This window comes from Agelaius phoeniceus, chromosome 1 (genome assembly GCF_051311805.1).
Source record: "Agelaius phoeniceus isolate bAgePho1 chromosome 1, bAgePho1.hap1, whole genome shotgun sequence".
NCBI lineage: Eukaryota > Metazoa > Chordata > Aves > Passeriformes > Icteridae > Agelaius > Agelaius phoeniceus.
In genome coordinates this window covers 29,514,814-29,540,551 of record NC_135265.1, presented here as the reverse complement: position 1 = coordinate 29,540,551, position 25,738 = coordinate 29,514,814, and the positions used below count along the sequence as shown (strand labels likewise).

Below are 25,738 nucleotides of genomic sequence, written 5' to 3'. Positions count from 1 at the left end.
TTTGTTTTTCCTTTCTTGTCTCTCATGACTCCTTTTTCTATTCTTTCTTAGCTACCAACATCTCCCTCCTTAGCACTCATTCCATTGCTCTGTTGGTCTCTTTTGGTCTGAATTTTTTTTTTTTTTTTTGTAATTTAACCCTTACAAATGATACATTGCTAGACATAGGAAGAGATTCCACTTGCAGTCTAAAATTAGCTTTCTAGTCTAAACTGGTCTTCTAGGCAACCTCTGTAATCAATAAAAGATAAATACCACAGAAGGCGATTCATCACATTTTAAGCTTATGTTGAAACTGGAAGGATTAATTGCTGCCTGGGCCACCTGTCTCTTTGTGATGATTAAAGGGAGTGCCTGAGATGACAATGTCAGATGAAGTACCTGGCTCTCAGATAGCTAAAATTAGAGGAAAAGCAGCCTACCTGATGTTCCAGGAGTGGTGTTGGTAATGCATTGCTGTCAGAGGGCAGAGGGTCTGTCCTACAGGGGTAGAAACTGCGTAAAATTAGGATGAGAAGGCACCCACAATTTGATTTTTTTTTCCCCCTGAACTGATTTTTAATGGTACCAACAGTTGATTTTCACTAGTGACCAGCAATGCTGTGATGTTCTGGAAATCAAACCCCTACTATTTTGTTGGAATAGTTAATATTTGTATAGCTCTTATGTGAACTTCTCAGCAAACTGCAGAATCTATTTTATTTTGGCATGGACAGTTAGAAGCTTCGTAGCATTTCTGACAAGGCCATGAAGTGCTGAATTCCAACATAACTGGGTAAAAATCCAGTTACAGCAATTCAATTTTAAAATCATAAGGAACTAAGTTTACTGATAAGATAATATCTGCTGTTTCAGTGGTTGTTGCTAAATCGGGAACATCTCCATAAAGTGTGTCCAGATACATTTGATCATAAACAGTTGATAATTTTTAATGAATTCTGAACATAAGCACTTGGAATTGAAAAAAAATAGTTTGGAAATACATATAAAACTATTTGCAGACAAATACAATATGAAAATATTTTGAGCAAAACTGTATAGGAGAAAATATTTATTAGTTACAAGTATTCCCACAGGAAATCTGGTATATCCTGGTATTTAATATTTTAGATCTTATTCTGGTATATTTGGTATTTATGCTGTATTTAATATTTGCTCTTTTAACAGTGCTGTAACTTGCCACTGAACCAACACATTTGGAACAGTTCATAGCATCAAAAACTTCATCCACATCGACTGGTCCCATTTCAGCACTCTCCAGACACTGTGAGCTGAAGTTAAAAATCTTTATGGAGTTTATAACACCTGGGTCAAAAGGAATATTCTTCTGATACACCAGGAGGACCCTTCCTGCCACTATGACGAGCCAGGAGAAGTGGGTTAACCTTAGCCCTGGAGAGTTCTCTCAACTTCAGAAGTATGCAGAATGTAAGTAATTTTAAAAATATTTCATTTTATGGCTAAATAAAAATTAAGAGTATTTTGAATGTGGAATATAAAATTTTTGTGTTATTGATACTATTCACCGCTTAGAAAGAACAAACCCAGGTTTTACATTGATGATTCATTACTTTCAGAGACCATTGTGAAGAAAACTCTCTATTTCTCATTTTTATATGAATAATCTTGTTTGTTTGAAATTACATCACCAAATAAATAGTAAACATAATAGAGCAGTTATTTTTTTAACTCCTGAAAACATTTAGTGCTTCCTGGGAAAATATTTTGAAGTTATTTTTCTTTAATTTTTTCCAGTATCTGAATTTGAAGATTTCTAATAGACATAGAAAGTTTTGTGGGGTTTTTTTTTTCTATGTATTCTTATAACTTAGGCCTCAGTGCAACGTTTGCCAAAATGCTTGCCTTCCTTGTGGGTGGAAAAAAGCATTTAAGATATTTCTTTACTTTTGGCTTCCCTTTGCTTCTCCAGCACTTCTTGCACACACAATAGTTCAGAGCCATTGTTTTAGTAGAACTGTTGGTGTCGGGGAAATAGCTTGAATGTGTTTGTGTTCAGGTTTCTGTGTACATTAAAGAAAAATATGTTGTCTTTTAAGCTTCCTCTGCTCCTCTGTAATGAAGAGATGCTAGTTTTTGGGAAATATGATACATTTTTGTGTAAATAGTTCAATTTCTGAGGCAATTAGGAAAAAATGTTAATAATATATAACTTTTCGTGTATAATGCTAAAGGAATAAACCCTGGGTATGGACTTTAATTTGAATTTCTGGGCTATCCAGTTTAATTTAACTAAAGGACTAAATAACAATATCTTTAGGTGCGTGATCTAAGACTTTAAAATGCAATTTAAAAAAAAAAATCATACCAATATTTTTGAATTTGATATATTTTTATGTAACATGGTAAGATACAAAAGGTTGTGACAACAGATATCTTTACTTATTACTAAATAATAATTAAATTTTATGGAATTTTGTAAAGCTTGAATATATAATTGCTTTGCTATTTCATTGTCTTTATTGAACTTGGAAAGGCAATGAACTGAAAATAACCAAATTTCATTTGGTGACTTGGTAGAGTTTGATTCAGTTAAAAAAAAATAGTATTAATAAAAACCCTAAACAACAAAGGTCCTCAGTTAAAAAAAAACTTCACTGCTCATTTTTCTCCAGCATGGAACTTTGGAAGTACCAGTGGCTCTCCTGCAGGACAGAGGGCTGATCTGGGTGTCAGAAGGTGACACTGTGAGGAGGTTTGACTTTGTGGCAGGTGTCTGCCAACAAGTGATGGTGATGAGCACCCAGCTGTGCCTTGTGCTAAGGAGTGGGTTTCACTGCAGGACTTTGGAAGAAGTAGGGAATTCATAGAGAGGTCATTTGCATTTACCCTCTGATGTGCAGGTTTGTCATTTGCTCTGCCTTTGTGATTGGTGTAGAGATTTTAATTAATCTTACTAAATTGCAATATTACTTTAACTATTTAAGTTTTTAACTTTCTTGAATTTTAAAAATACAGTATTTATATATTGTTTTCTTGTTTGCATCAAGCTGTAGTACTAGAGTATTAGAACAAAGGGTATAGTCTACCAAAAACCATCTGCCTTGGATCATACTCTTAGAGGGTGCTAGTCACTTCTGCCTAATAAGATCACTGGAAATCAATATTACTTTTATACAGCTGTGGTGGGTTGATTGTGGCAGGATGCCAGTTGCTCCCCAAACTGTTCTTTCCCCTGGGTGCAGTTCTTTGTTGATTCAGAACAGATATGGTTAGCTGGTGAATGGGATCAGGGGGTGTGCTGAGCTGCCTTGTGCTAGAACCTGTAGGAAGTTCTTAAGTACAGGGGGAATTCTGTTTCTGCTTTTCTTTGGAGGCTAAGTAAATTTGGTTAAGAAAGTCTGCTCATCCATTTTAGGCACTTCATCTGTCTATTCATGCAGAAAGTATTCTCTTTAAAATGCATTTGCTGGTGTTCTGCATATTGACTTTTTGATCAGGAGAAAACTCATTGTACAGTTCCCTGTTTGAGCTGAATCTCCTCAGCCTAAGCTGGCTACAGAGTGAGACAGTGTTTAACTTATGTGACAGCCTCTGCTGAGGGCACAGGCACAGACCACCTCACAAGTCTGCAAGCCTTTGTTTGGATCCAGTGTAGGAAGGGTGACACTGTTCTGCTGCACAGCAATGCACACTGGGAGGAGTGAGGGATTTGGGTTTGAGTCTTTTGAGGTGGAAGCTCAGTCTGAAACTATGTCCTTGGTCTTTCCCCTATCTGGAAAGCAAGCCTGTCTTACCTCTACCTGTTTTATGAAGAAAACTTCCTGCCAAACTTTCCTGAAATCAAGTCACACCTGTAAATGTTACAGTTTCCAAGAAGAACGGAGGAATGGGTCTGCACAGGTTTTAAGAGACATTAGGTGACTCTTCTTATCGTTAAGAAGAAATGGAGCTCAGGTGGCACCTAGATGAGCTGCTTCTCTTGGCATCAGTTGACTTCAGTCATGCAAAGAAAATTTCAAACTATATTTAGATAGAGACTGCACAGATAATAAGTACATCCAGAGTTGAGTCATATGTGCGTATATTACTCGTGTAACTGTGGACATTATAGATCCAGCTGTCTTGGACTTAGAGCATAAATTCCCTTTTTAGTCACCAACGTAGCTGTGTGGATCTTTCACTGTATAAAGCCCTTTAAACTACTCCTGTGGATTCTAGTGCTCTTCACTTTCTGACTGAAAGACACTTTGCTCTAGTTCAGTGTAGTTCTTCTTTTTATTAATCTTCTGTGAGCTTGATGATAGTCTGTCTACTCTGACAAGTACTATTAAGCAAGGTCTGCTCCTAGCTCTGTGTGCAGCTACTGACCTTGTAATCACTTTGAGAAGTTCCTACCACGTTTTGTCTGCCTGTTTTCTTCTTCACATAGTTATATTCAGTGCTTTATCCAACTGTACTGTTTGGTGAACCCAAACCCTGAATGCAAAATTTCTTTCTTGAATATGTAATAGCTTTTCTCAATTTCCATAAATATAACTGAACAGCAAAGGAGAATGAGTTCTCCATCACTTGTTCCTAATCAAAAATATTTCCATCTAAGCAGCACTCAGAACTTCATAGTAAGTGAATATCTTCCTGTGAATTAATCCAAGGAGTATCTGTAACTTTTTCTTACTAAATTATTTTTGAGCTCAAGTCAAGGGAATTTTATGCTTTCAATGTAGGACCCTTCTTAGTCTGACTGCATAGTAATTTGGGGCTTCAATGAATTTTTGGAATTCATTGAAGTTTAAATATTACTTAACATCAACAAAAAATATTTCTGAAGTCTAAAGAGTATATTACCTAATACTTGGCACTTTGCAGTTAATATGCATATATGTGGTTTTGGAAGAATAATTATTTCCAAAGACAGTTCCTCTATGTCCTTCTTCCCAGTCAAATTAAAAATCTCCTCTCCTCCTGTTCTGAAGATAGAACAGTAGAACATATTTTGCATTACATCTTTGCCTGGTTTTAAATTGCCTCTGAAGAATAGGTGAAAATAAAAAAATAAAAAACAGGGGTAACTGGTGTGGTTGTTATATAATAGTGATATACAATAAGGTAGCCCACACTAAATCCTGAAGATTCTAGGGAAATAAATGCACTTGAGAGAAGAAATTTTTTTTCTTCTTTAGATTTCATAATCAATGCTGGTTGTGAGAAGGGAAGGTGAAAAGATATAGGGATTTTTCTGCATAACACTGTCATTGCATAGAGTAAGGTAGGTACAAGATATTTCAGGCAGAAATAGTTTCTTCTAAATGATATGGTACCAGATATGTGTTTGTAAGTTGTATGGGGAGCAGCTGAGGGAGCTGGGGTGGTTTAGCCTGGAGGAAAGGAGGCCCAGATGTGACTTTATCACTCCCTTCAGCTTCTTGAAAGGAGATCGTAGTCAGGTGAGGGTTGCCCTTTTCTCCCAGGCAATCAGCAACAGAGTCAATAGGACAAAAGCTTACAAGTCTCAAGCTGCACCAGGGAAGGTTCAGGTTAGACATCAGGTTTTCCTCCAGGGAAGGGTTGTTAAACACTGGAACAGACTGCCCCGGGCAGTAGTGGAATAACAAGTACATCCAGAGTTGAGTCATATGTGCATCTATAACTGGAAGTGTTCAAGGAATGATGGATGTGCCATGGTCTAGTTGACATGGTGGTGATGAGTCAAAGATGGGACTTAATGATCTTGAGATCTTTTTCAACCTAAATGATTCTGTGATTCACTGATATTTGCCATTCTGTACTACTCCAAACAGGAACCTGAATTGTAAGGGCATTAGAGAGAAGCAATATAAATAGCTTCATTGTGATTATTATCTGTATGGTAAATTGGATTAGTTTGGACAAGGTTTTTTTTAATCCTTTTTATTAAATGAATTTTGTATCTCCTTTTTATTAAACAAAGTTTTACGGCTGTTGTAGTCCAAATTATATATTAAAAGGAGCTTAGAGGATCCTGCTCCAAAAGCAAAAGTGGAAATATTGAACGGATTTGAAACAGTTAAGAGTATTTCATGAGTCAGCTAAGCATTAAAAAAGGAAAAAAAAGAGGAAAAAAAGAAGGAAGTTCTTCCCTCAGTAGATGGAGAAAAAGACCTCTGAGCTCTGGCAGCAAATGCACTCTGGGGAAATAGCTTGGTTTTGTGTCGTGCTTTTGAGTTTGTCAACAAAATGTGCCCTGAGGAAAAGCCTGAAGAAAAAACTTTTTTGCAAAACTTTTGGCAGTGATTTTTTCCCAGGCTGGTGGAGTCTTGAGCAGACTGTCACAGACTGAAGATAGAAATAGATGTTGGAGTGCTACTGAAATGACTGTGAGAACAGAAACAGCATCAGCAGCTGCAGCATCTTTTGATGTAGCATCAATAGCTACTGCAAGAACTAGACAGTGAAACAATTTTGTAGGGGAACAGGAAGGAGGAATTTGTGAAAAAGATCACTGAAGAAAAATGGGAAGGTCAGCAAAAGTTTAGGTTCACAGTTAAGATGTCAGAGACTCTTTAGTGGGTTTGACTCTGTGTTCCTCACAGAGGGAAGGATTATCTTTTCCAACGGGTATAAATGATAACATGCAGGGAACTTCATATATGTGGTGGCTGGTTACCAGCAGCTATGGGCCATTACACAATCCCACAGAGGATTCCAGGCTTCTAGTGCCACATGGAATTGGGCTAATTCTAATGAGGGAAAGGATCTCATCAAATACAATTTGACAAAACCAGTTTTTTTTGACTGTGTGGCAAATGGAGAGAGAATGTCACTGGCGATTACTGAAAATAGTTTTACCCCAAGTATTGGATTTTAGGATTATAGTGTTTCTGCTGCTATTAGTAAAGATGGAGGTCATCAGGTTCTCAAAAAGTTTTGACAGAATCTGTTAGACTGGATGAAAGGTGGAGTCTGCCAGGTCTGCCTGTACAGTATCCCATGCGCTTGGGAGAGCTTCATGGAGAAGGATAATGGGTCTGGTGAGAGATCCAGTCTTGGCATGCAAGGGCTGTTGGGGGTAGAATGGCCAAAAAAAGGGACCGGTTGATAATTTGTAGAGTCTGAATCCTTACCCTAAATCTTTGATTTGGATCTAAAAATCTAAGTAGGAGAAAATGGAATGGAGAAAACTACTCAGTGGTTTAGTGGTTTGGTGGGACACTTACTTTAGTTCTCCTGAGAGGTGAGCTATGCAGATGGATATAACACTGTAAGTTGTTTTTTTTTTTCAGATCTGTGAATTTAAATCCTTTGTACACATTCCTGTGTTGCACCAATTTAGAGAAAATGGATTAGGAGGGTTACATATTATTTATTTAGTCTCTAGTTAGATTTACTCTTAAAAAGCCCTGAACTCTGTCCAAAGGAAGGCTGTTACATACAGTCTTCACTAATGAGGATATTAGATCCAACTTTGACTTGTGTTAGACTGAAATCCAGAATACAGAAGGTACAAAGTTATGAATTTCTTTTTCATTTAACCATTCATAATTGAGACTTAACCTCTGAAGATGATACCATAGATAAAGTTGTTGTGGGAGATTGAAAGCTGGGCACCAATATAATCTGCAGAAATATTAGTGGATTTCTTTCCTTTCTCTAACAAGGATTTCTCTTTTAAAGAGAATGTAAGATAGGAATGATGAGTTGAGCATTTCTGAAGAAAAAAAAAGCTGATAAACATGCAATAATACAATATGGTCTGGATCTTTGAGGTGGGCGTTCTAATTAGATAAAATGCTCAGTATTTCTGCCATGATAAATGCCTAGTGGTGACTAGCAGTTGTGTTTTTAACCAAACAGAAGCTGATCAATTCTCCAGTTAGCTTGTCAGTGGTAACAGTATTGTACTGACTCTGTTCATGATTGTGAGTAAGGAGGAGCCTTTTTATGTCTGTCAGGTAGGACACTCGTGTATGCAGAGCTTTTTTCTTGTGTTCCACTGCTTCCACTGAAGAAGGGCATCCAGCTTGTTTCAGGTATAAACTATTTAGGGAAAGGAAAAACTATTTAGGGAAAGGAACGATGTAGAAGGGTTCTGAATGCTTTGCTTTGGTTAAAGGGACTATGAAATTCTTCAGGAGTTTCTTTTATTTTGTGACAAAGATGCACTTAAGTGCATTTTTCTCCCTCTCAGGCTGCTATATGTTCTAGTTTGAAGTATTCTTTTAGGAAATACTGGCTTTTGTAGAACCTTAAATGATACATAGTAACAGCACAAAGTATCACAATGAGTGACTTGGAGTATCTTATTACAGTATTATGTTCATGTCTTAGCTAATTACAGGGATCCTCTCCTGTCTTTTAACTGTAAGAAACTTCATATGTCAGCAGCAGGGAGACATGTTTTAAGAGCAGGAAATAGTGAATTTATAATTGTTACTATCAGCTGGCAAAACCGGGACAAATCTCCTGTTTATAAATCCCCCAGAATCATAGAATTGTAAAGGCTGGAAAAGACTCTCTTCCTCTGCAGAACAGAAGATGCTCTTGGAGTATCTGATTTGTTCAAGAGTTCCAATTAAAGGGATTATAGTCAGCAAAATTCAAAACTAGTGTTGCTTCTGTGTGCTGTTGACTGGAGACTGCTAACAAGAGATCATATATCATAACATGAAGAGACTTAATTTAGCAAAAGCAGAGAAGGCAGTAGGCTCTTAGTGTAAACCTGTATTTCAAAGATTTTGAAAAATGATGACAAATTGGTCCAGAGTTGGATCAGCTCAATGCAGTACCAGCTGTTTTTAGCATCAATTTCCTTCCTAAAGAGCTGCCTCTGGTTCCTGAATAATTGATTGGTAGGATCAAAATTATGATGGCTCCAAAAATTGTAACTTTCATTTAGGGGTAATGAAAGTATTAGGAAGCAAATAATCTCAGTTGTGCTAAGGCTAACACACTTGATATGTCTATTTTAGGAAAGTTAGTGGAAGTGTCAAAGCTGTGTATCTGTTTGGGTCTCATATGGAAGAAATGTTAAAGGAATTGAAGAAGGAAAAAAGTTTATTCAGGCTGTTCGATAGTACCAAGTTGCATTGATTGCAGAATCCAGAGAGGAAGTTCTGTTAGAAAAGGCTGTCATTATTACAAACATCATTTGTGCATGGAGAGGCACTGGAGATGCTTTCTGGCTGATGAATAGGACACTGTCCCATCATCAAAAGCATTTGGTGGTCTCACTACAAGATGATAATTTACCTGCAACCTTCTTGCACATTGGCTTCATCCGGGAGTGAGGAAGGAACAGCAACTGCAACATCTAGAGAAGACTGCAAGGTTTGCTCAGTCTTGCTGAGTCGTGAAACACAGTAGTTCAATACAGATGTTGAATTTATTGTGCTGAGACTGGACATGGTTAGGCCTTTATTTTCAGGAAAATCATATTATTTTCTAGATTATGCTGCTAAGTTTCCGGTGTTTCTGCTGAGGGCACAGTGGCTGTTTCAGTACCTGAGGAAGATTAAGTTTGTCAGAACTCTAGCACTGCCAATAGGATCAGGGCCTGTGTTAACTCTTAGACATACAGATTATTATTTAATGGTTCTTAAATAATAGAGTTTTAATAGAAGAAAATTATGAGAAAGTCTTTAGGGTAAAAGTTAATGACTTTGCATTTCCATTTTCAAGGTATTGTTGCAAGAAGCAAGTGTAAAGAATTCTAACAAAGTCCAAAACAGAAACACTTGTTAACAGAATCACAGAATGGATAAATAAGGCTGAACAGGGCTGGGTCCCTTAATCTTGTAAGAAGTGTTTTCAGGTTTCTGTGGCTAAGGGTTTTGTGATGTGCAGTAGCTAGTAGCTGGTCTTTGAGTTCTGAAAGGCAAATGGTGTCATCTCAGCTTGCTCCTTATTTCCTTGGTTAAAAATAATGACATTTTCTGGAATTGAAGCTGCTTAGGTACATGGTGCCAGTCAGTAATACCTGGTGTTGCAGCATCAGCTGTTACTGGTGTTGAACGTATATTGTGTGTATTAGAGATCTGACATCTGGTCATCAAATTACTGAATGTCTATTTATACACTGTAAAATATGTAAACATTGATTATGCCTTTGTTATATTTCCTGTGTTTCTATGTATCTTCCATATTCCTTTTGCTTTGTTGTTTGGTTGTTTCTATGGACATTTGCATGTAAGCAGTACGAAGCTTTTGTTTCTTACGAGTTCATCTGTTCCTGTTGCTAATTCTTATTATAAAGATTTGGGGGATAATTCAATTGGTTGCTGTGGAAATGAGCCTGATGTCACAAACAGAGAGTTACAGTTCACCAAGCCTTTAAGAAACAAAATGAAGGGAGAATGGGCTAATTGGAGAGCCATGTGACTGTAGCAGAATCTCAGCTCTTATTAAAAGCATGTATTTTTAGTCACTGTGTTTCTATAGAAGAGCTGGAAAGTAATTCAAATGGTGACAATCCATGACTCATCAGACAAACTGAAAAAAACAGAGCTCTGAGAGAAAGGATGATCCCACTTCACCTTCATCAGATTCACACTCAATAAACCAGTAACACATGGTAGGTCCCTTAAGCGCAGCAAAGCCTCATATGCTTGAAGAGAGAAGGGGAAAGCTGCTTGTCCAACTTATCCACTGAAAAAATGTACTTTGCTATTAGCTTTACCACTTCTGCTGTTCTGCCTCTCCTGGCTTTCTAAGGAGAGGAGAGCCAGACCTGCCTTTCTTGTTCCTCTTGAAAACAGAAAATAGGTGGGTCTTGATGGCTCAAATTGAGAGTCAGAGGTGTCTGAAGAAGAGGGGACTTTGGGCTGTCAGATAGTGTCAGGAGACTTTCCTCCATCTGCCATTAATTGGGGTGAAGGGCCCTGGATTGCCTTCCTCTCTGTTGTTTTCTACCAGTTAAAAGAAACAAAAAATTAAAATGTGCCCATAATTACATATGTTTTCATTGTGTTTTTAGGCACTAAAAATATATTGCTTTTTGTGTGGCTCTGGAACATTTTTAGTGGATGCTATGCAGTGTCACTGCATAGTTTTGTTGGCTGCATTGCAGAACTGAATGGCTTTTTGAGGACATTACATATTGCTAAATTTGTCTTTAGAACTGTCCAGATTTTGTGTGGGTCATAATTTTATTAAAACCAGTACAGAATATGGACAAAAGAATTTGTGATTAAATTCCAATGTGAATTGCTTTTGTATTAATTCTGAAAATAGGAATGCTTGATTTTATTTTAAACATAGAAGTTACAAATAGGTTTTGTAATTGCAGATGATCCTGCCTTGGAACAGGGGTTCTGCTAGATAGTCTGGAGAGATCCTTCCAACCCTAACAATTCTGTGATTCTGATATTGAGACACTCGAATTAATGGTAGCAGTAATAATAGAGATAAAGAGTTTGTTTTGAAGAATGTATTTCCTAGAATTAAGTTGCCTAGTAAATACATGTTTTCATTCATGAAGGCATACTGAAGAGCTTTAAAATGCTTTGTTAACTGTTGTTTCTTTGTTGTTAGTTCTGGTTGTGTTTGTTGTTTGTGTTTTGATTTCTCTTTGTTAGTTTTTGTTTTTGTTTAAGTAGAATGCTGTTTCTACTTTTAGTATGTTCTTCATAGTTTGAAATTCACTACAGAGATGGAACAGACTCCAATATCCTTGCCTGTATCAACATAAACACTTTGGCAATCCTTGTAACTGCTTTGAAAGAATGCATAGGCTGTGTATTTGTTAAGAGCCTATAGATAGTCCTAGTTGAAATGAATGGAAGGAAATAGTGAAAATTTTATAGATGTTTGTAAGATGGGAAGATGGTTCATGTACTAAGTATATGTCTGGATTCTTTGTTGAATAGTGGCACTTCAGTAGTGGACAGGCTTTAAGAGTTTGATAAATTGCTGAAATTATACTAGAGATGGTGAAAGCACATTGAAGAGATATGAAGAAAATGAGTAAGTGACAAGTGTTCATGGGATAAAAAAATATAAAAGTCCTGAAAGGTAAAAATTATTTTAAAATGTAAAAAAGAAGACGTGGAAAACAAAGCAAAACAAATGGCTTCAAATAAAGTTGGAGTCTACCAAGTTTTGTTAGACCAAAAGTTGTGTATCTGTGCCATTTTTACAACCCATAGGTAGTGCTATGAGCGATGTAAGAAAACAGAGAACAAATATTAGGAATAGCTTGTTAGGACAAAATCAAAGTTGGCTTTTAGAGAAACCGAGCAGCAGACAGGAGCCAAAATAGAACTTAGTACCTAAAACTGGATGTTTGGAAAATTTTGATTTACATTTGCTGTTTGATTATGAAAAATAATAATACTACTGAACAAACATAATCATGAAATTGAGAGAAAATAGCTGCAGGAGAAGGAAAAGAATTCACACCAAGCCTTGGTGGCTAGCCAGAGTTTATCTTGTAAAAATGATTTAAATTACTTTATGATAATTATTTTTTATTCTGTAGAAGGCCCTCTATAAATTTTTGAATATAAATTCTTCATTATTAAAATCTGTGAAGATGTATACAGACACTATTATTTTTGATTTGATAGCTTGAGTACTTATTTAGCTAATTTTGGGTGAGGGTGAATCCAAGCAAGTACTCACTCTGGAATTTGAAAAAAGCCACTTACAATCCCTTTGGAGGTTCTCTTATTCTGGAATAAATCAGAAATGGCTGTTCATTCAGATTTGTTTTAGTAGATAAGAAGTTAGTTTAGGAACTGGCTAATACTTAGAGAAGTAATGACTCATTTCATATGCCTTTAGTATGGAACCATATTTCTGTATTTTGTTTCAGACACACTGAACATTGTCACCTTGTTTGTCAAGTCCAGGCTCGCTGTTTTATCTATGGTCTAACATGTGATACCTTCAAAGAAGATCATGCTGTTAAAGATACATGACATTATGATGTAAATTTAAATGCTCTGGACTTTGAGCTCTGGGAGTTTAAGGGATTCACAGAAGGAGTGTCAATTAAGTTGTCCCAAATGGTACAAAAGCACATTCTGAAGTGCTTCCCAGTGTATGTGCTTAAATCACAGCATGCACTGCAGTTCTTCTGGATTAGTTTCAAGAACAAGTGTCAGAGTAGCTGTTCCTTCTAATAGCAATCTCAAGATGTAATGACTGACACTGTATGAGGCCTACTGAACTGCTCTTCAAACTACAAACTCTTCAAGGCAGACTGTACTCTTAAGATAAATACTTTGTAGCTCTGTGTAGATGTTGCAGCTTAAAGTTATCCAGTTTTACATTTTTAAAAATAACCTGAGTAAGTTTACATTGAATCTCAGGGTTTTTCTACGTAACACATTTCAGAAGAACTTGGTTTTCTTTTTTTTTTTTTTGTTTCCCCTTCTTTTTTTTTTTTTTTTTTATCCCTACTTTATCTATCCACACAGCCTGTGTAGCATGTTTGGCTAGCAGCACCTTCTCAACCCCTTAAACAAAACAAAGAAAAAACACCCAAGCAAATCTACCTCTACAGCTTGGCATCTCTACAGTTTAGCATCCTATCCCTGGGAGGCATGCATCTCTAAAATTTTGTAAGTGTTCCAGGCACAAATATGTCAATCTTTATTCAGGGTATATCTGGACATAAAAAGTAAATCTAAATCTTGTATAATTATGCTGAGTGGGTTATAATCACATCTCCATTTAGTTATTTTAGTGGAAACTAGTGATAAATATGGTCTCTGCACTACAGTAAGTCTTCAGCTTGAAACTGAGGTAGACCTCATCAAGCATGTATCTAGTGAATAAAAAAGCTGCGTAACCTGCTCTGAATAACTTGAGTTAATGAGTAAGGAATATGTCATGTTACTGCATTTTTGTTTTGTTAAATTTGCTGGTTGCACTTCAGGTTTTGTGCTGGAAATTGTTATTTAGGGTAAGAAATGGCATCATTTTCTTGGATGGGAATGCCCACCTGTATGTTCAGCAAGTTGTTCTGTCCCGCGCAGAAAGAATTTGTCATGTCCTGTTTTTGAAAGGATTTTCATGTCCTGTTTTTCCATCTGGGAGTTACAATCCCCAGGCATATGCAAGAGCTCTTTTCATATGGATTTGCTCTTCATGCTCCCAGTGATAGAAAAGTTGTGTTCTCTTGCTGCTGTATGCTACACATGTAGTGCTAAAGAGTAGAGGTGTTCTTGGAAAAATTGTTAGAGTTTTTAATTGTGATTAATCCTGTATATAGCGGCAGGTGAGTGTTGTAAGTTCTTCTCTTATTCAGGCCACTAATGCATAACTATGAACTTATTTCTAATAGCATTCTAATATTTTTATATCAAGCCTCTTACAGACCTCCTAATCATACAACTATCTTTCAAAAACAGAGAATGATAACAGTGAAAAGAAACCCATATACCACAGTTGTCAGATAGGTTTAGTTTGAAAGCATTGATCATCTGCTTTCTTCTAAAGACTGTGAAGCATCTCTGGAGATTTAATTTCTTCATCATTTTACTAAATGTCTATGTTAAACTGTGCAGTCTTTCTCAGAAGGATTCTCTCAATGCACTTTTCTGTTTTATGAAGTGGAGATTCCACCTCATTTTCTTTCTTCTTTTCTGAGAGGGAATGAAATTGTTTCCCTTTTCTTCCATCTGTTTCATTTATTCACAGTAATTATTGGTTTATATTGACTAAACAGGTGGAAGAAATAGAAAATTGTTTCCTCTCTTTTACAAAAGGAGAATAAAGTCCATTATCATAGCAGATGTTTGTTTCCACTATGGGTTTATTTTTGTAATAGTTTCTTAGTGTTAAAATTACACAGGAAATCAGTCTTGTCCTAATCTTTTGTGAACACTTGACAGGAGAGATTCCCACTTTCATTGATAGACTTCCAGTCTAATATAAATAGTAGTCTTCCATATAATTCAGAAAAAAATATTTTCTTTGCATATGTATTCTAGAGTTGTGTTTTGTTTTCTCCCCCATTTATCATATTTAGTCTTAGATGAAAGTCTAGTAGCTTATGTTGCACAGCTTTAGTGACTGATGAGCTTTGTAAAGGTTGCCAGAATTTGGCCAGCCCTTGCCAAATGATCATGACTAGGTAGCTTTGGAGCTTGCTATCAGAACTGAGATTTTTCAAACTGCTTTTTTGATTGGCATTCAGTTGCATTTTGAAATTTTATTCATTAATATTGTTGAACTAGTAACTCTTAATAGTCATTTTAGGGGAAGGTAGAGTGTTCTGCTATGTTTTCCTCTTGCAGGTCTCAAAATTCAAATGGCATCTTAAAGCTTGTAAGCAATTTTTAGGAGCCTGCTTTTTGAGTTATGAAAAAAGTGAGAAAATCAATTTTAAATCTTCCTGACCACAAAAATTACCATTTTGTTTTAACAATGTTAATTTGTGCAGTTTATGCATCACTGTTTTCTATGAAATTAACCCATTATCAGCATTTCTTATAAAAAGACCTTTACATTTAATTTCATCAAGCTTTGTCTGTTTTTAACCATAATGAGAACATAGTAGATTTTTAAAATTACATTAAACCTTTGCCTTAAAAGATTATGCAGATCAAGTATAAACATGGAGAGAATGAACAAGGAGGCAGATAAGATTTTTTTTTAAGTTATTTTGAATAAATAATAAGTATGCATTATTTTTATTGTGAGTACATAGCCATCAGAAATAAAGGATAAGCAGTTAGGAGGCAGTGGTGAAAAATGTGGCAATTATCATCAGAGAAATTTTGGATAAAATCAAATAAAAATACAGAGGAAAGAAATCTTAATGGCAAGCATGGTAGTATGCATAAAAAAATCAAGGGTTTAATGTAAGGGTTGAAATAAGGACAGAAGCTACAGAACCAGGAATAAAGCCAGGTGGGAATAAACAAGTATACAGTAATTCTTCAGTGGAAGAATTCCATTGTTTTTTTGGCAAGGTTGGGATGTTAAAATTAAATATAAAAAATATTTTTTGTTTTTCTGTATTCAGTTTATCTACTGAATTGTATGCAGTCTCTTAAAAAACTTGAATTCTAGCTGTTCTCTTTAAAATTGGACAGAAGTCAATTCCTGATCTTTGTAAAGTGCTCAATGCCTTCACAGGACACACAGCAGGCTGAATGAGAAGCCTTCATTCTGATTTTCCAGCTTTTATATGGCTTCAATTAACTCCATATGATCCCCACTGTTGTCTTAGTGACTGAAGTTTCCAAGGAATGACTTCAATTCTGGTAGCAGGAGTAGTGGTGCATTTTCTGTGTGCAGTGTCAGTGCAGCACGGGCAGCCGGGTTGCTTTGCTGAGCTTTTGGGAAGCTCTGATGGCCTGCAGGCTCTCTTCCTCCTTCCTCACCCTCCCAGGAGCAGTCAGCAGCCAGCCTCGTGCCCTTCTTGGGTGGGTGTCCCCATTCCCACCCCTTCCCTCACAGGGTTTGTGTCCTTCCCTCTACATCCTCTTGAAGCAGCACCATGTCCAGTGCCACACAAGCAGCTCTCAGCTTCTGCTCGAGGCCATCCTTTGTTTGGCAAGGGAATGAATGCTCACAGGTGAACTGAGAACCTGTATAGGGGCTTTGTGTAGAACCACAGAACTGGGAGGGGCTCTGTGTGTGTACCTGTGTTGGGGACACTGACTTGGACTGTCTGAGAAGAATAAAAGTCTGTTACATTTGGGAATTTCCCAGAGAAGCAACGTGATTTGTGCTGTGCTTTGCAGTGTAGTGTAAAGATTCCCAAGCTAGAAATGAGCAGTAAAGTGGTGCAGCAGCACAGCTGGAGTCTATTTTCAGTTTATTTCAGGAGCTCTAGAATTCCTCCACTGCCTGATTCAAGCTAATCAGAGTCTCTTTACATAATAGTGCCATTTGTAGGCACACAAAACAACACGTTTTTTTGAAACAAAACACTGCGGTGTTCCTTTTGAAACATTTGGATGCATACGGAATTGAATATTTCAGTATTTTATCTGGGGGAATACAAAAAAGGAAGGTTAAATGCAGTGGTTAAAGAACATGTCCTGGGCTCCATGAAAAGCATGGCCAGCAGGTCAAGGGAGGTGATTTTGCTCCTCTGCTTTGTTGGTGTGGGACCCCACCTGCAGTGCTGCATCCAGCTCTGGGGTCCCCAGCACAGGTAGGACATTGACCTGCTGGAAAAAGTAAAGGAGGGCCACCAAGTTGTTTAGAGGCATGGAGCACCTTTCCTCTGATGAAAGGCGACAGAATTTGGTTTCTGGAAAAGGAACTGGAAAAGGTTTTGGGTTGATCTAATCACAGCATTCCAGTACCTGAAGGGAGCATACAGGAAAGATGAAGAGAGACTTTTTGCAGGAGTGTGTAGTGACATAACAAGGGGGAATAGCATCAAACTGAAAGAGAGAAGGTTTGAATTAGATATTAGAATGAAATGCTTTAATATGGGAGTGGTGAGGCACTGGAACAAGTTGCCCAGAGAAGTTGTGGAGGCCCCATCTCAGATAGTGTTCAAGACCAGGTTGAATGGAACTCTGAGCAATCTGGTCTGGTTAAAGGTGTCCCTTACCCACAGCAGGGGGATAACTAGAGGATCTTTAAGGTCCCTTCCAAAACAGGCCATTCTCGGATTCCATGACTATTAATATCAGGTTTATTGGAATATGTTACCTACTCAAGCATTTCTTCTTCTTTTCAAAAGATGAAATTTCAACTAAAAATTTATCATTTTGATGGGAAAAAAGCGAATCATTTGCACAGCTTTATATTAAATGTAAAAATTACTTAAAGTAAAATAAATATGGAGAGATTTCTGTATTGACTTGAAATTTTGGTTTGGGCAATCAGATCTCTGAAGGCAGCCTCAACAATATCTACTCTGTTGTCTAAACCAAGTTATTCTTATGATAGCCATTTTATTTGTATTCATATCTTGGATATTGGGGTTTTTTTCAGATTTAGAAAAGAGGGATAAATTGTAGATTATTTTAGATGACTTCTCTGAGTATAAGCTCTTCTTTACTCTTTGTGAGTGACACTAAGATTGAGATATTCTGACAAGGGTCTGGCATATATCTTAATGGTGCGGAGGGTTGTGCGTCACTACTTTCAGGAGACTGGGTCTTTATTTCATAACTTATCTTGAAGCCATGATCTCATACATATTGAAACTTAGTAAGCCATTTATTTTCTAAGTTTTTTTTAGTGCACATTCTGAGATAAGCTTTATTTTACTGATGGTACACACTGTTTGGAAAGCATTAGAACAAAAACACGTCTTTGTGAGAAGCTTGAGCATAAATGTAGTGACAGTTTTCTTACATGTCTAGTTATGTACCACATCCAAGATTAAAAAATTAACTTGTAAGAAAATTTACTTTGTAAGAGAATGAAGAATATATGGGGCTGCAGAAGGAACGGGAGGGACCAGCTTGGGTCATCCCTAGGCACCAAGTGAAAATTGCATCTCCTATCTTCATTGTTAATTGTGTTTGTTAGGGAAGCCTGTTACCTGCTAAAGAGCAGTCAGTGAATTCTGATTTTATAGTTGTTTTATGTTTGTCTATACAGTGGTATTTAAAACATGTAATAGGCTCCAATAAAGTGTGGTACCATTGCTTAAGAAAAGTCATACTCCCTATGGACATTAGAGTTTATCTTTCCTTGAGGTGAAATGTTTTAAAATTTTACGAAAAGTTTTAAGAGAAATACTGTTTATTTCACTTGCTGCATGCCTGGCAAGTTCCAGGACTTCAAATGTCTTTTTAGCAAGAACAGATTCCTTGGGTTACAATGTTTTAGAACAGTATTTTTACAACATAGTTATTCAAATGCTTTCCTTTGTCTAATTCTGGAACATGAATAAAAGAGCAAAGGGAAAGCCCATCTTCAAAAGCAAAGGAAAAGTCTAAATTGTATCCTGTATCATCCTTTGACAAAGTTCTGAAGTCAAGTTTTGTTTTCCTTTGCACATTTGGAGGTTTTTCACTGTATTAGCCAACTTTCCTTTTTCTCATTTTTCCTCAACCAAAACAAGCTATGTCTATTAAGCCTGATCTCCACAAGCAGGTGAGTCAGAAAGTTCAGAGATGGGTTTACTCTTCCATTTTCTTGAAATGTAACTCTGTTGGGATTGGAATGGAGCTCCCTCACAGCTAGTCTGTTAGCTCATGACTATTATGTTGTCTTTTGTCAGTGGTGACATTAAGTTGATGAATACTGGTGTCACATTACTAGTTTTGCTACTAGGTTAGAGAATTTCATGTTGTTATAATACCTGTATTTTAAGGCTACACATTCATAAAACATTTGAATACATATGTGTTAAGTTTATGTTAAGCTTACAATAAATAGACTTTTATCTTCTTCTTTTAAATAACATTGAGTTTAGTTTAGGAGCGAACCTTTGTAGTTTGAAGCATAGGTGACAGAAAAGATACTTTACTAAATTGATTTGTTTATATTATTTCTATTTTTTCCCCCTAAAATGTGGGATAAAATTATGGATTGACCAGGTAGATGTTTGCTGTAAAAGTTATTGATTGTTGTCAGGATTTGTGGCAGGAATGATTTAAGGAAGGACCTTAAGGAAGGACCCCAAAGATGGGGAACACATTTTTATTTGGAAACAGTTTGTTGAGGAAATCAGTTATAAACTTGCCAGAAATTGCTAAAAGATATTGTGACCATAATAACAGGTAAATGGCAAAATTACTTTATGAAATGTAGTGATTTGATCAGTATGGTACTTACAGCAACTGTCCACAGTGGGTTCTGGCCTCTGAGGAGGCCCTGGAATAAATTGAATAAATTGGTACAATCTATGCTCTTTAAACTATTTTTAAATGTATCATGTAATTTTATAGTAGACCTTTCATAGGGCTACAAGTTTCCATAGAGGAAGAAGATACTAAGTTGGATGATACAAGTAAGCTGATGTAAAAATAACACAGGGTATGCTGACATTGCAGTCAAAAAGTGTATGTGTCTTACACAACTTTAAAAAAACTGGCTTTATTTAACTACCTTTTATACCTCAGAAGTCAATTTTTGACACAGGTACTGATTCCTCTCCTCTTTCCAACTGTTAGCTAAATATCCAAATAAATTCCATAGATCACTATTTGATGGATTTAAAAACCCTTGTGTATGTTAGAAATGCATTTAAGGTGACTTACTGTCTCGGTAATATTAGAAATGAACCCCAAGCTAACGCAACTTAATTCTGAAGATTTGTTATTGTTTAAGCAGTCCTTTATCTTACTTGTCACAGTTCTTGGCATTTTTGTGGGCAAGAAGCACTGTTAACATTTCATAGAACTCTGTTTTACCATCTTTCTGTTAAATTGTATGCTTTTATAGTACAAGCTGCATTTTTCACAGTTTATTTGATGAGGTCTTTGGTTTGTGGGGTGGTAGATTTATTTCATGATATCATCGTGTAGATCTGTCACGGATGCTCAGTGACTAAACTTTCGTAGTAAGTAGGAGTCACTTGGCTTCCATCCTTTTCGCACAGTGCCTTCATAATTATGCCTTAGCTCATTCACACAATCATGGAATAGTTCAGGTTGGAAGGAACCTCTGAAGATTGTCTAGTCCAACCCTCCTGCCTCCTCCTATCTAGAGTTACCTAGATATTCAGTCAAGGATATTTATCCAACAGTTCATCATTATTGTTTTAAGGCAAAAATCAGTCTAGATGTGTAGTACTTCTCATTTCATTCCCTGTCTTCAGACTCCCTATGACTCAGATTTGCTGAAAACAATCCATTTTGTATTTCCTTGGAGTCAAGCACAGTGATTCTTAGAAAGGCCAGGGGGTAACCTATAGAACAGGACAGACTAGTTCTAAAATGTAGAAAGCTGTGTATTACTGTATGTGTCACACAAAAACTGGTAATTGGTGGTAGCACACAAAAGAGCAACCATCTATCCTGGGGAATAAGCTCAGAGAAAAATGAAGTAAGTGTGAGAAAATACAAATGAAGAACAGATTGATGGGATAAAACCATAGAAAACAGATTATAGGATAATTTTAGGATTGAAACTATTTCTGAATACTTGAACAGAGATGGCTGAGAATTTGTGTTCTTGTTCACTTGTTTTATTAGGTGAGTAGGGAATTGCAGGAAGTGATAAGAGAGTAAGAAATAAAGCTTAAGAGAGCAATGGGCTCTGGCTTCTAAGCCTGTAGAGAAACAAGTAACCCAAGTGTATTAAACTGCTTAAATTAAATAGTCAAGCAGATATTGTTTAGGATGATTAGAGATCTCTACAATCTTCCTTGTGGGAGCTATTTATCTGAATAATGTTATTACCTTGCCAAGTAAGTTTCTGTGAAAATGCAATCTTCCTTAGAGTGTCTCTCCCTGATATTCTTGACACAAAATGTCATTTGATAAAGTTACAGATAATCCTGGTAGTAGAGTTTAATGCTGCCTTTGTCAATGTACTATATTATAAGGTTTATTCTTGCTTGCTGTTTTCTTAGAATCCTGGAATGACGAAGAATTACCCAGTTCCAGCTTTGATATTAAATTGGAAAGGCAGAAGATGAAATCTCTTTGCACCAAAAAAGATAGAAAATTCAGGTCTAATGTTTTTGTAGAGAAAGGGAAAAGATTTGAGATGCATCAAGCAAAGATCAGTACAAAACAGATCTCCAGGAGTGTGAACTGATCTTAAGGGCTTTCCTTTCCTTGATGTTCTTGCATGATACTCTTACATGTACTCTTCTGCACACTCTATATTTCAAGTATTATCTGTTATGGTCCATATTGTCCATAAAGGCACATAAGAAATTAGTGAGATAAAGCAGTTAATTATGTGAAGAAATTATTTAATGATGAAAAAAATATATAGCAAATCACTAAAAATGCTGTTTAACTATACTAAACTTGGAAACAGCTGGCTTAGATGGAAACAGATTTTTTTAAAATTGGAAAGTCTGCATCTAGAAGATTTACGGAAGTAGTACATGAACCATTCGTTTCTCAGAGCAATGAACATAAAACACATTTCCCAGGATAGATTTAAAATAACAATTGTTAAGATAAATGAGCATATACTAATATTTAATGTGTGGAAGTATAATATAAATACTGAGCTGCTTTGTTTTAGTAATGAAAATAGGAAAACTCAAAAACTTCCTGGCATACAGTTAAGGCATAGTTGTAGTTTCTTACCAGTTGTTTATTTCATTAAATTTCAAGTTACAGCAGTTCGGAGAACAGTATTATCCCAAAAGTTAGGTCTTGAACTGGAACTGATTTTTTATTTTAAATGATCAGTCTGTAGCATTTTTTCTTTGACTTTTATATTTTAATTCTATCTATTTAGCAGTAAACTTTTTCAGTAGCCTTACAAGGTAGCTGAATGTGTAAATACCACAGTGGAAACAATCTCTGCATCATACCATACCTTTGTAATTAAGCAGTGGTTGGAAAGCTGTGACTTGTAAGCAGATGTATGCTAGCTGCCCATTCCTATGGACAACAAAGCTGTTACTTTTTCAGTGACTAACTTTAAAATTTTTATGATATTAATGTTTCCACACGCTCAACACACGTAATGCTATAAGTACTCAAAGATTGATTCTAAAATTTATATGGCAAGATTCTCACCCACGGTGGTGATAAATGAGAACTGTTGTCAACACTTTCAATGCATGCAAACTTAAAAATATTCTACAAAGGAAATAGAAATTGGAGAAATTTTATAAAAGCAATAATGATTTTTTTAAAATTATTTTTAGCCAGGAGTATTGAGTCATGAGACTTTAGGCAACTTCTTATTATGTAAACTGGAGCACAATTTCAAATACTAAATACTTGCCTCAAGAGGTCAAATCTGCTTATGCTATTGAAAGAGGTGTGGAATGTAAAGGAGAAGCGTTCTGTTTCCCTTTCCCAGATTGTATGTGGCCACCTTCCACTAACTTTCCTAGAGATTTGATAGATTAGATCAGGTAATGTCTTGGTGATTGGAAAAACTCATCTGAATTCACCAAATGGTGCATATAATGTCTATGTATTTATTTATATATAAGCTAAAATGCAAGGGCTTGGCAGCATTTTATGTGTATATACAGGGTCTATATGTCTGCATCGTATGAAGTCTCCACATGCAAATGTAGTCAGGCAATAGAGAATTTTGTACATGCCAAAATACCAGTGGCAGTGCTACTCTGCTTGATAGATTTTCTGGTAGTTTTGATAGCCACTAAATGTTGAAGAGCTTTGATAGCATTGTCAAGGCTTGTTTTCTATGAGTCCTACGGGGAACAGGCTCTAGTGACCTCTTTTTTAGCTGCTCTTCCTCCCTGCACCAAGCATGAGATCACTAAGAACAAAAGCTTAGGAATAGTATTTAGGACAGAAAAAGGGCAATCCAGTTTATACTGGTACATATTCACAGCAAGTGCAGGAGCCTTCATCATTTGTAGTTCAAGATCCGGATTCATGTGTACTTGTGTTGCTAATGCTCTCAGTTTTTATGGCCTAGGTATGCATTTGACTTTAAAGGCTTTGCTCCCATGAGAAACTGTAATAGAGAATTGTGATTGCAAGAAACAGATTTTTGTGATGTCAAGAATCGTCACTGTATAAACATTTAAAACTTTGTAAGAGGAAGGGTAAAATTAACTTGATACTTTGGAAACAAGAAACATGATAAAGCAAAATGGGGAAAAAAATTTGTGCTCAAGAAGAGGAAAAAAAAATTTCAAGAACTGTCCATGCTGTATGGAAGAATGGAAGGACCAGGTGGATTTGTAAAATTTAGTCTTGCAATACATCCTATTTAATAATATTTGAAGTCATAATTGAAGTTTGGGTTAAATAAACTTCAAAGTATACTAATATGTTCAAAGTATACTAATATGAAAATTCGAAGAATCACAGAATCAGTATGGTTGGAAAAGACCTCCAAGATCATCAAGTCCAACCTTTTACTGAATGCCACCATGCCCATTAAAACATATCATGAAGTACCTTATCACTTTTTTGGACATGTGTGGGGATGGTCAGTCCTCCACTTCTCTGAGTAGCCTGTTTCAATGCTTAACCATGATTTCAGTGAAGAAATTTTTCCTTCTGGGCAACCTCCCCTGGTGCTCCCCTTGTTCTGTTGCTGGTTGCCTGGGAGAAGAGGTCTTCATCTGCCTACAGCCTCTTTTCAAGGAGTTGTAAAGAGTGATAAGGTCTCCCCTGAGCCTCCTTTCCTCCAGGCTGAACAATCCTGGTACCCTCAGATGGTCCTTGTAGGATTGGAGAGAGACCCTTCCCCAGCTCCATTGCCCTTCTCTGGATGCACTCTAGCACCTCAATGTCCTTCTTGTTGTGAACACAGGATTTGAAGTGTGGCATTTTGGGGAAAACAGAAACAAGTGAATTCGTGTATTTTTTAAAATGTGTATTTCAAACCCTGTAGAAATTATTCTCAAACTTACAATGCTATTTCCCTGTTCCCACTTGAAATCAGAAATAATACCTACTGAATTTCTAACTAAGCCAATTTGACTCTTCATTATTAGTTAGTGCTTAGGTTTAGTGTTTGGAATGAAATATGTGTCAACAGCATTCCTTCCTTAATTTAATAGACAGTTGTTTCATCATCATTCTAACTGAAAAACTTTTGAGGTGGGAGCCTCTATCAGGTACTACGACCATCAAAAAGTAAAAAGGAGATCAGAAAAGGGAAATGAGAAAAGGTTTGTATGAGCTTTCAAACACAATTGTAATGATGGAATCGGAGGACTGGAGAAGCTCCCAGGCCTTCTCCTCCTTCCTGGTCTCAATGCAAGGTGTTTTTTAACAGACTGACAGGCTCTTACTTGCCCTGACCCCAGGGAGATGCCCTGGGGCTGCCCACCCCCAGCTGTGGTGATGGGACAGATCCTCTGCTGACCCAGAGGATCCATGGGGTCTTGGTCTCACAGAGCCCAAATATTCACAGCAGCCTGATCTCCTGAGTCTTCCTCTCAGAGATGCACTCTGAGGAGCTTTCAGACTGTTGAAGATGTAATTTTCAGAATGTCAGGAAATAAAGGAGTCCAAAAGACACTGAGAAAGTTAGCTGGAGTAATTTTAAAATGTAAAAATCTGATGCATTCTTTTTCTTATTTAACATTTTTAACAGTTATTTAAGTCAGGACTTAGCTGTAGTTCTGCTCAGGTTCTGGAGTCTGTTTTCATCCTTTACTTATTTCTTCCTTTTAAAGCTCATCCCACCAGCAGACTAAAATTAAGCCTCCCCGACTCCCTGTTGTTTGAACATCTGCTAAGGGAAGAGGGATTTGGTGGACATTTTTTATTAATGTGGACTAAAGAAGTGTTGGCACATGCAGTCAGTATTGCTTTTTTCACAAAGAAGTCCTTTGTGAAGGTCCAAGTATCATTTAGTTCATAGCAATGTGTAAAATGAATCTGTCTTGCTCCTTGTGTTGCTGAGCCCCAGCAGGGAGGATGGGTGGAAGAGGCAGCTCCCATTTTGGGTGTCAGGAGGAGGTTTTCCTCTGCAGCAGGAGCTGCTGCTCATATCTCTCTCTTGTTGTACCTCCTCCATTCCCTGTTGCAGAAATCACTTATCGCTGTGTTTATTTAGGCAGCATCATTCACTTCTGACTGAGTTTCTAAGAAGCATTTTTTTCGTAATTGTCATGGAATTCAATGAGGCTGTAATTTGGAGGGTGAAGTTGAATTCTGATGACAGTCTTACCCAAACCATTGGTAGCAGAAGGTTTGGGGAGGTCTCCTTTAGATCAGTGAGAAATGATCACTTTCTCTTCTTGGCCACTCTTTGCAAGGCCACAATAAGTTTTAATTTCTCAAATATAAGAAAGCTAAAA

At 36.7% G+C, this 25,738-nt stretch overlaps 1 protein-coding gene across 6 annotated transcripts in view; it reads left to right on the top strand.

The window, feature by feature from the left end:
* Positions 1-25,738, top strand: part of DGKB (diacylglycerol kinase beta) — a 378,520-nt gene that overhangs the window by 76,885 nt on the left and 275,897 nt on the right. For all 6 annotated transcript variants that reach the window (XM_077175541.1, XM_054639423.2, XM_077175548.1 and 3 more), the window contains exon 2: positions 1,168-1,428. In XM_077175541.1, the coding sequence (XP_077031656.1) occupies positions 1,359-1,428 (70 nt within the window). In that variant the 5' untranslated portion in view covers positions 1,168-1,358. The remainder of the gene's footprint in view (positions 1-1,167; positions 1,429-25,738) is intronic.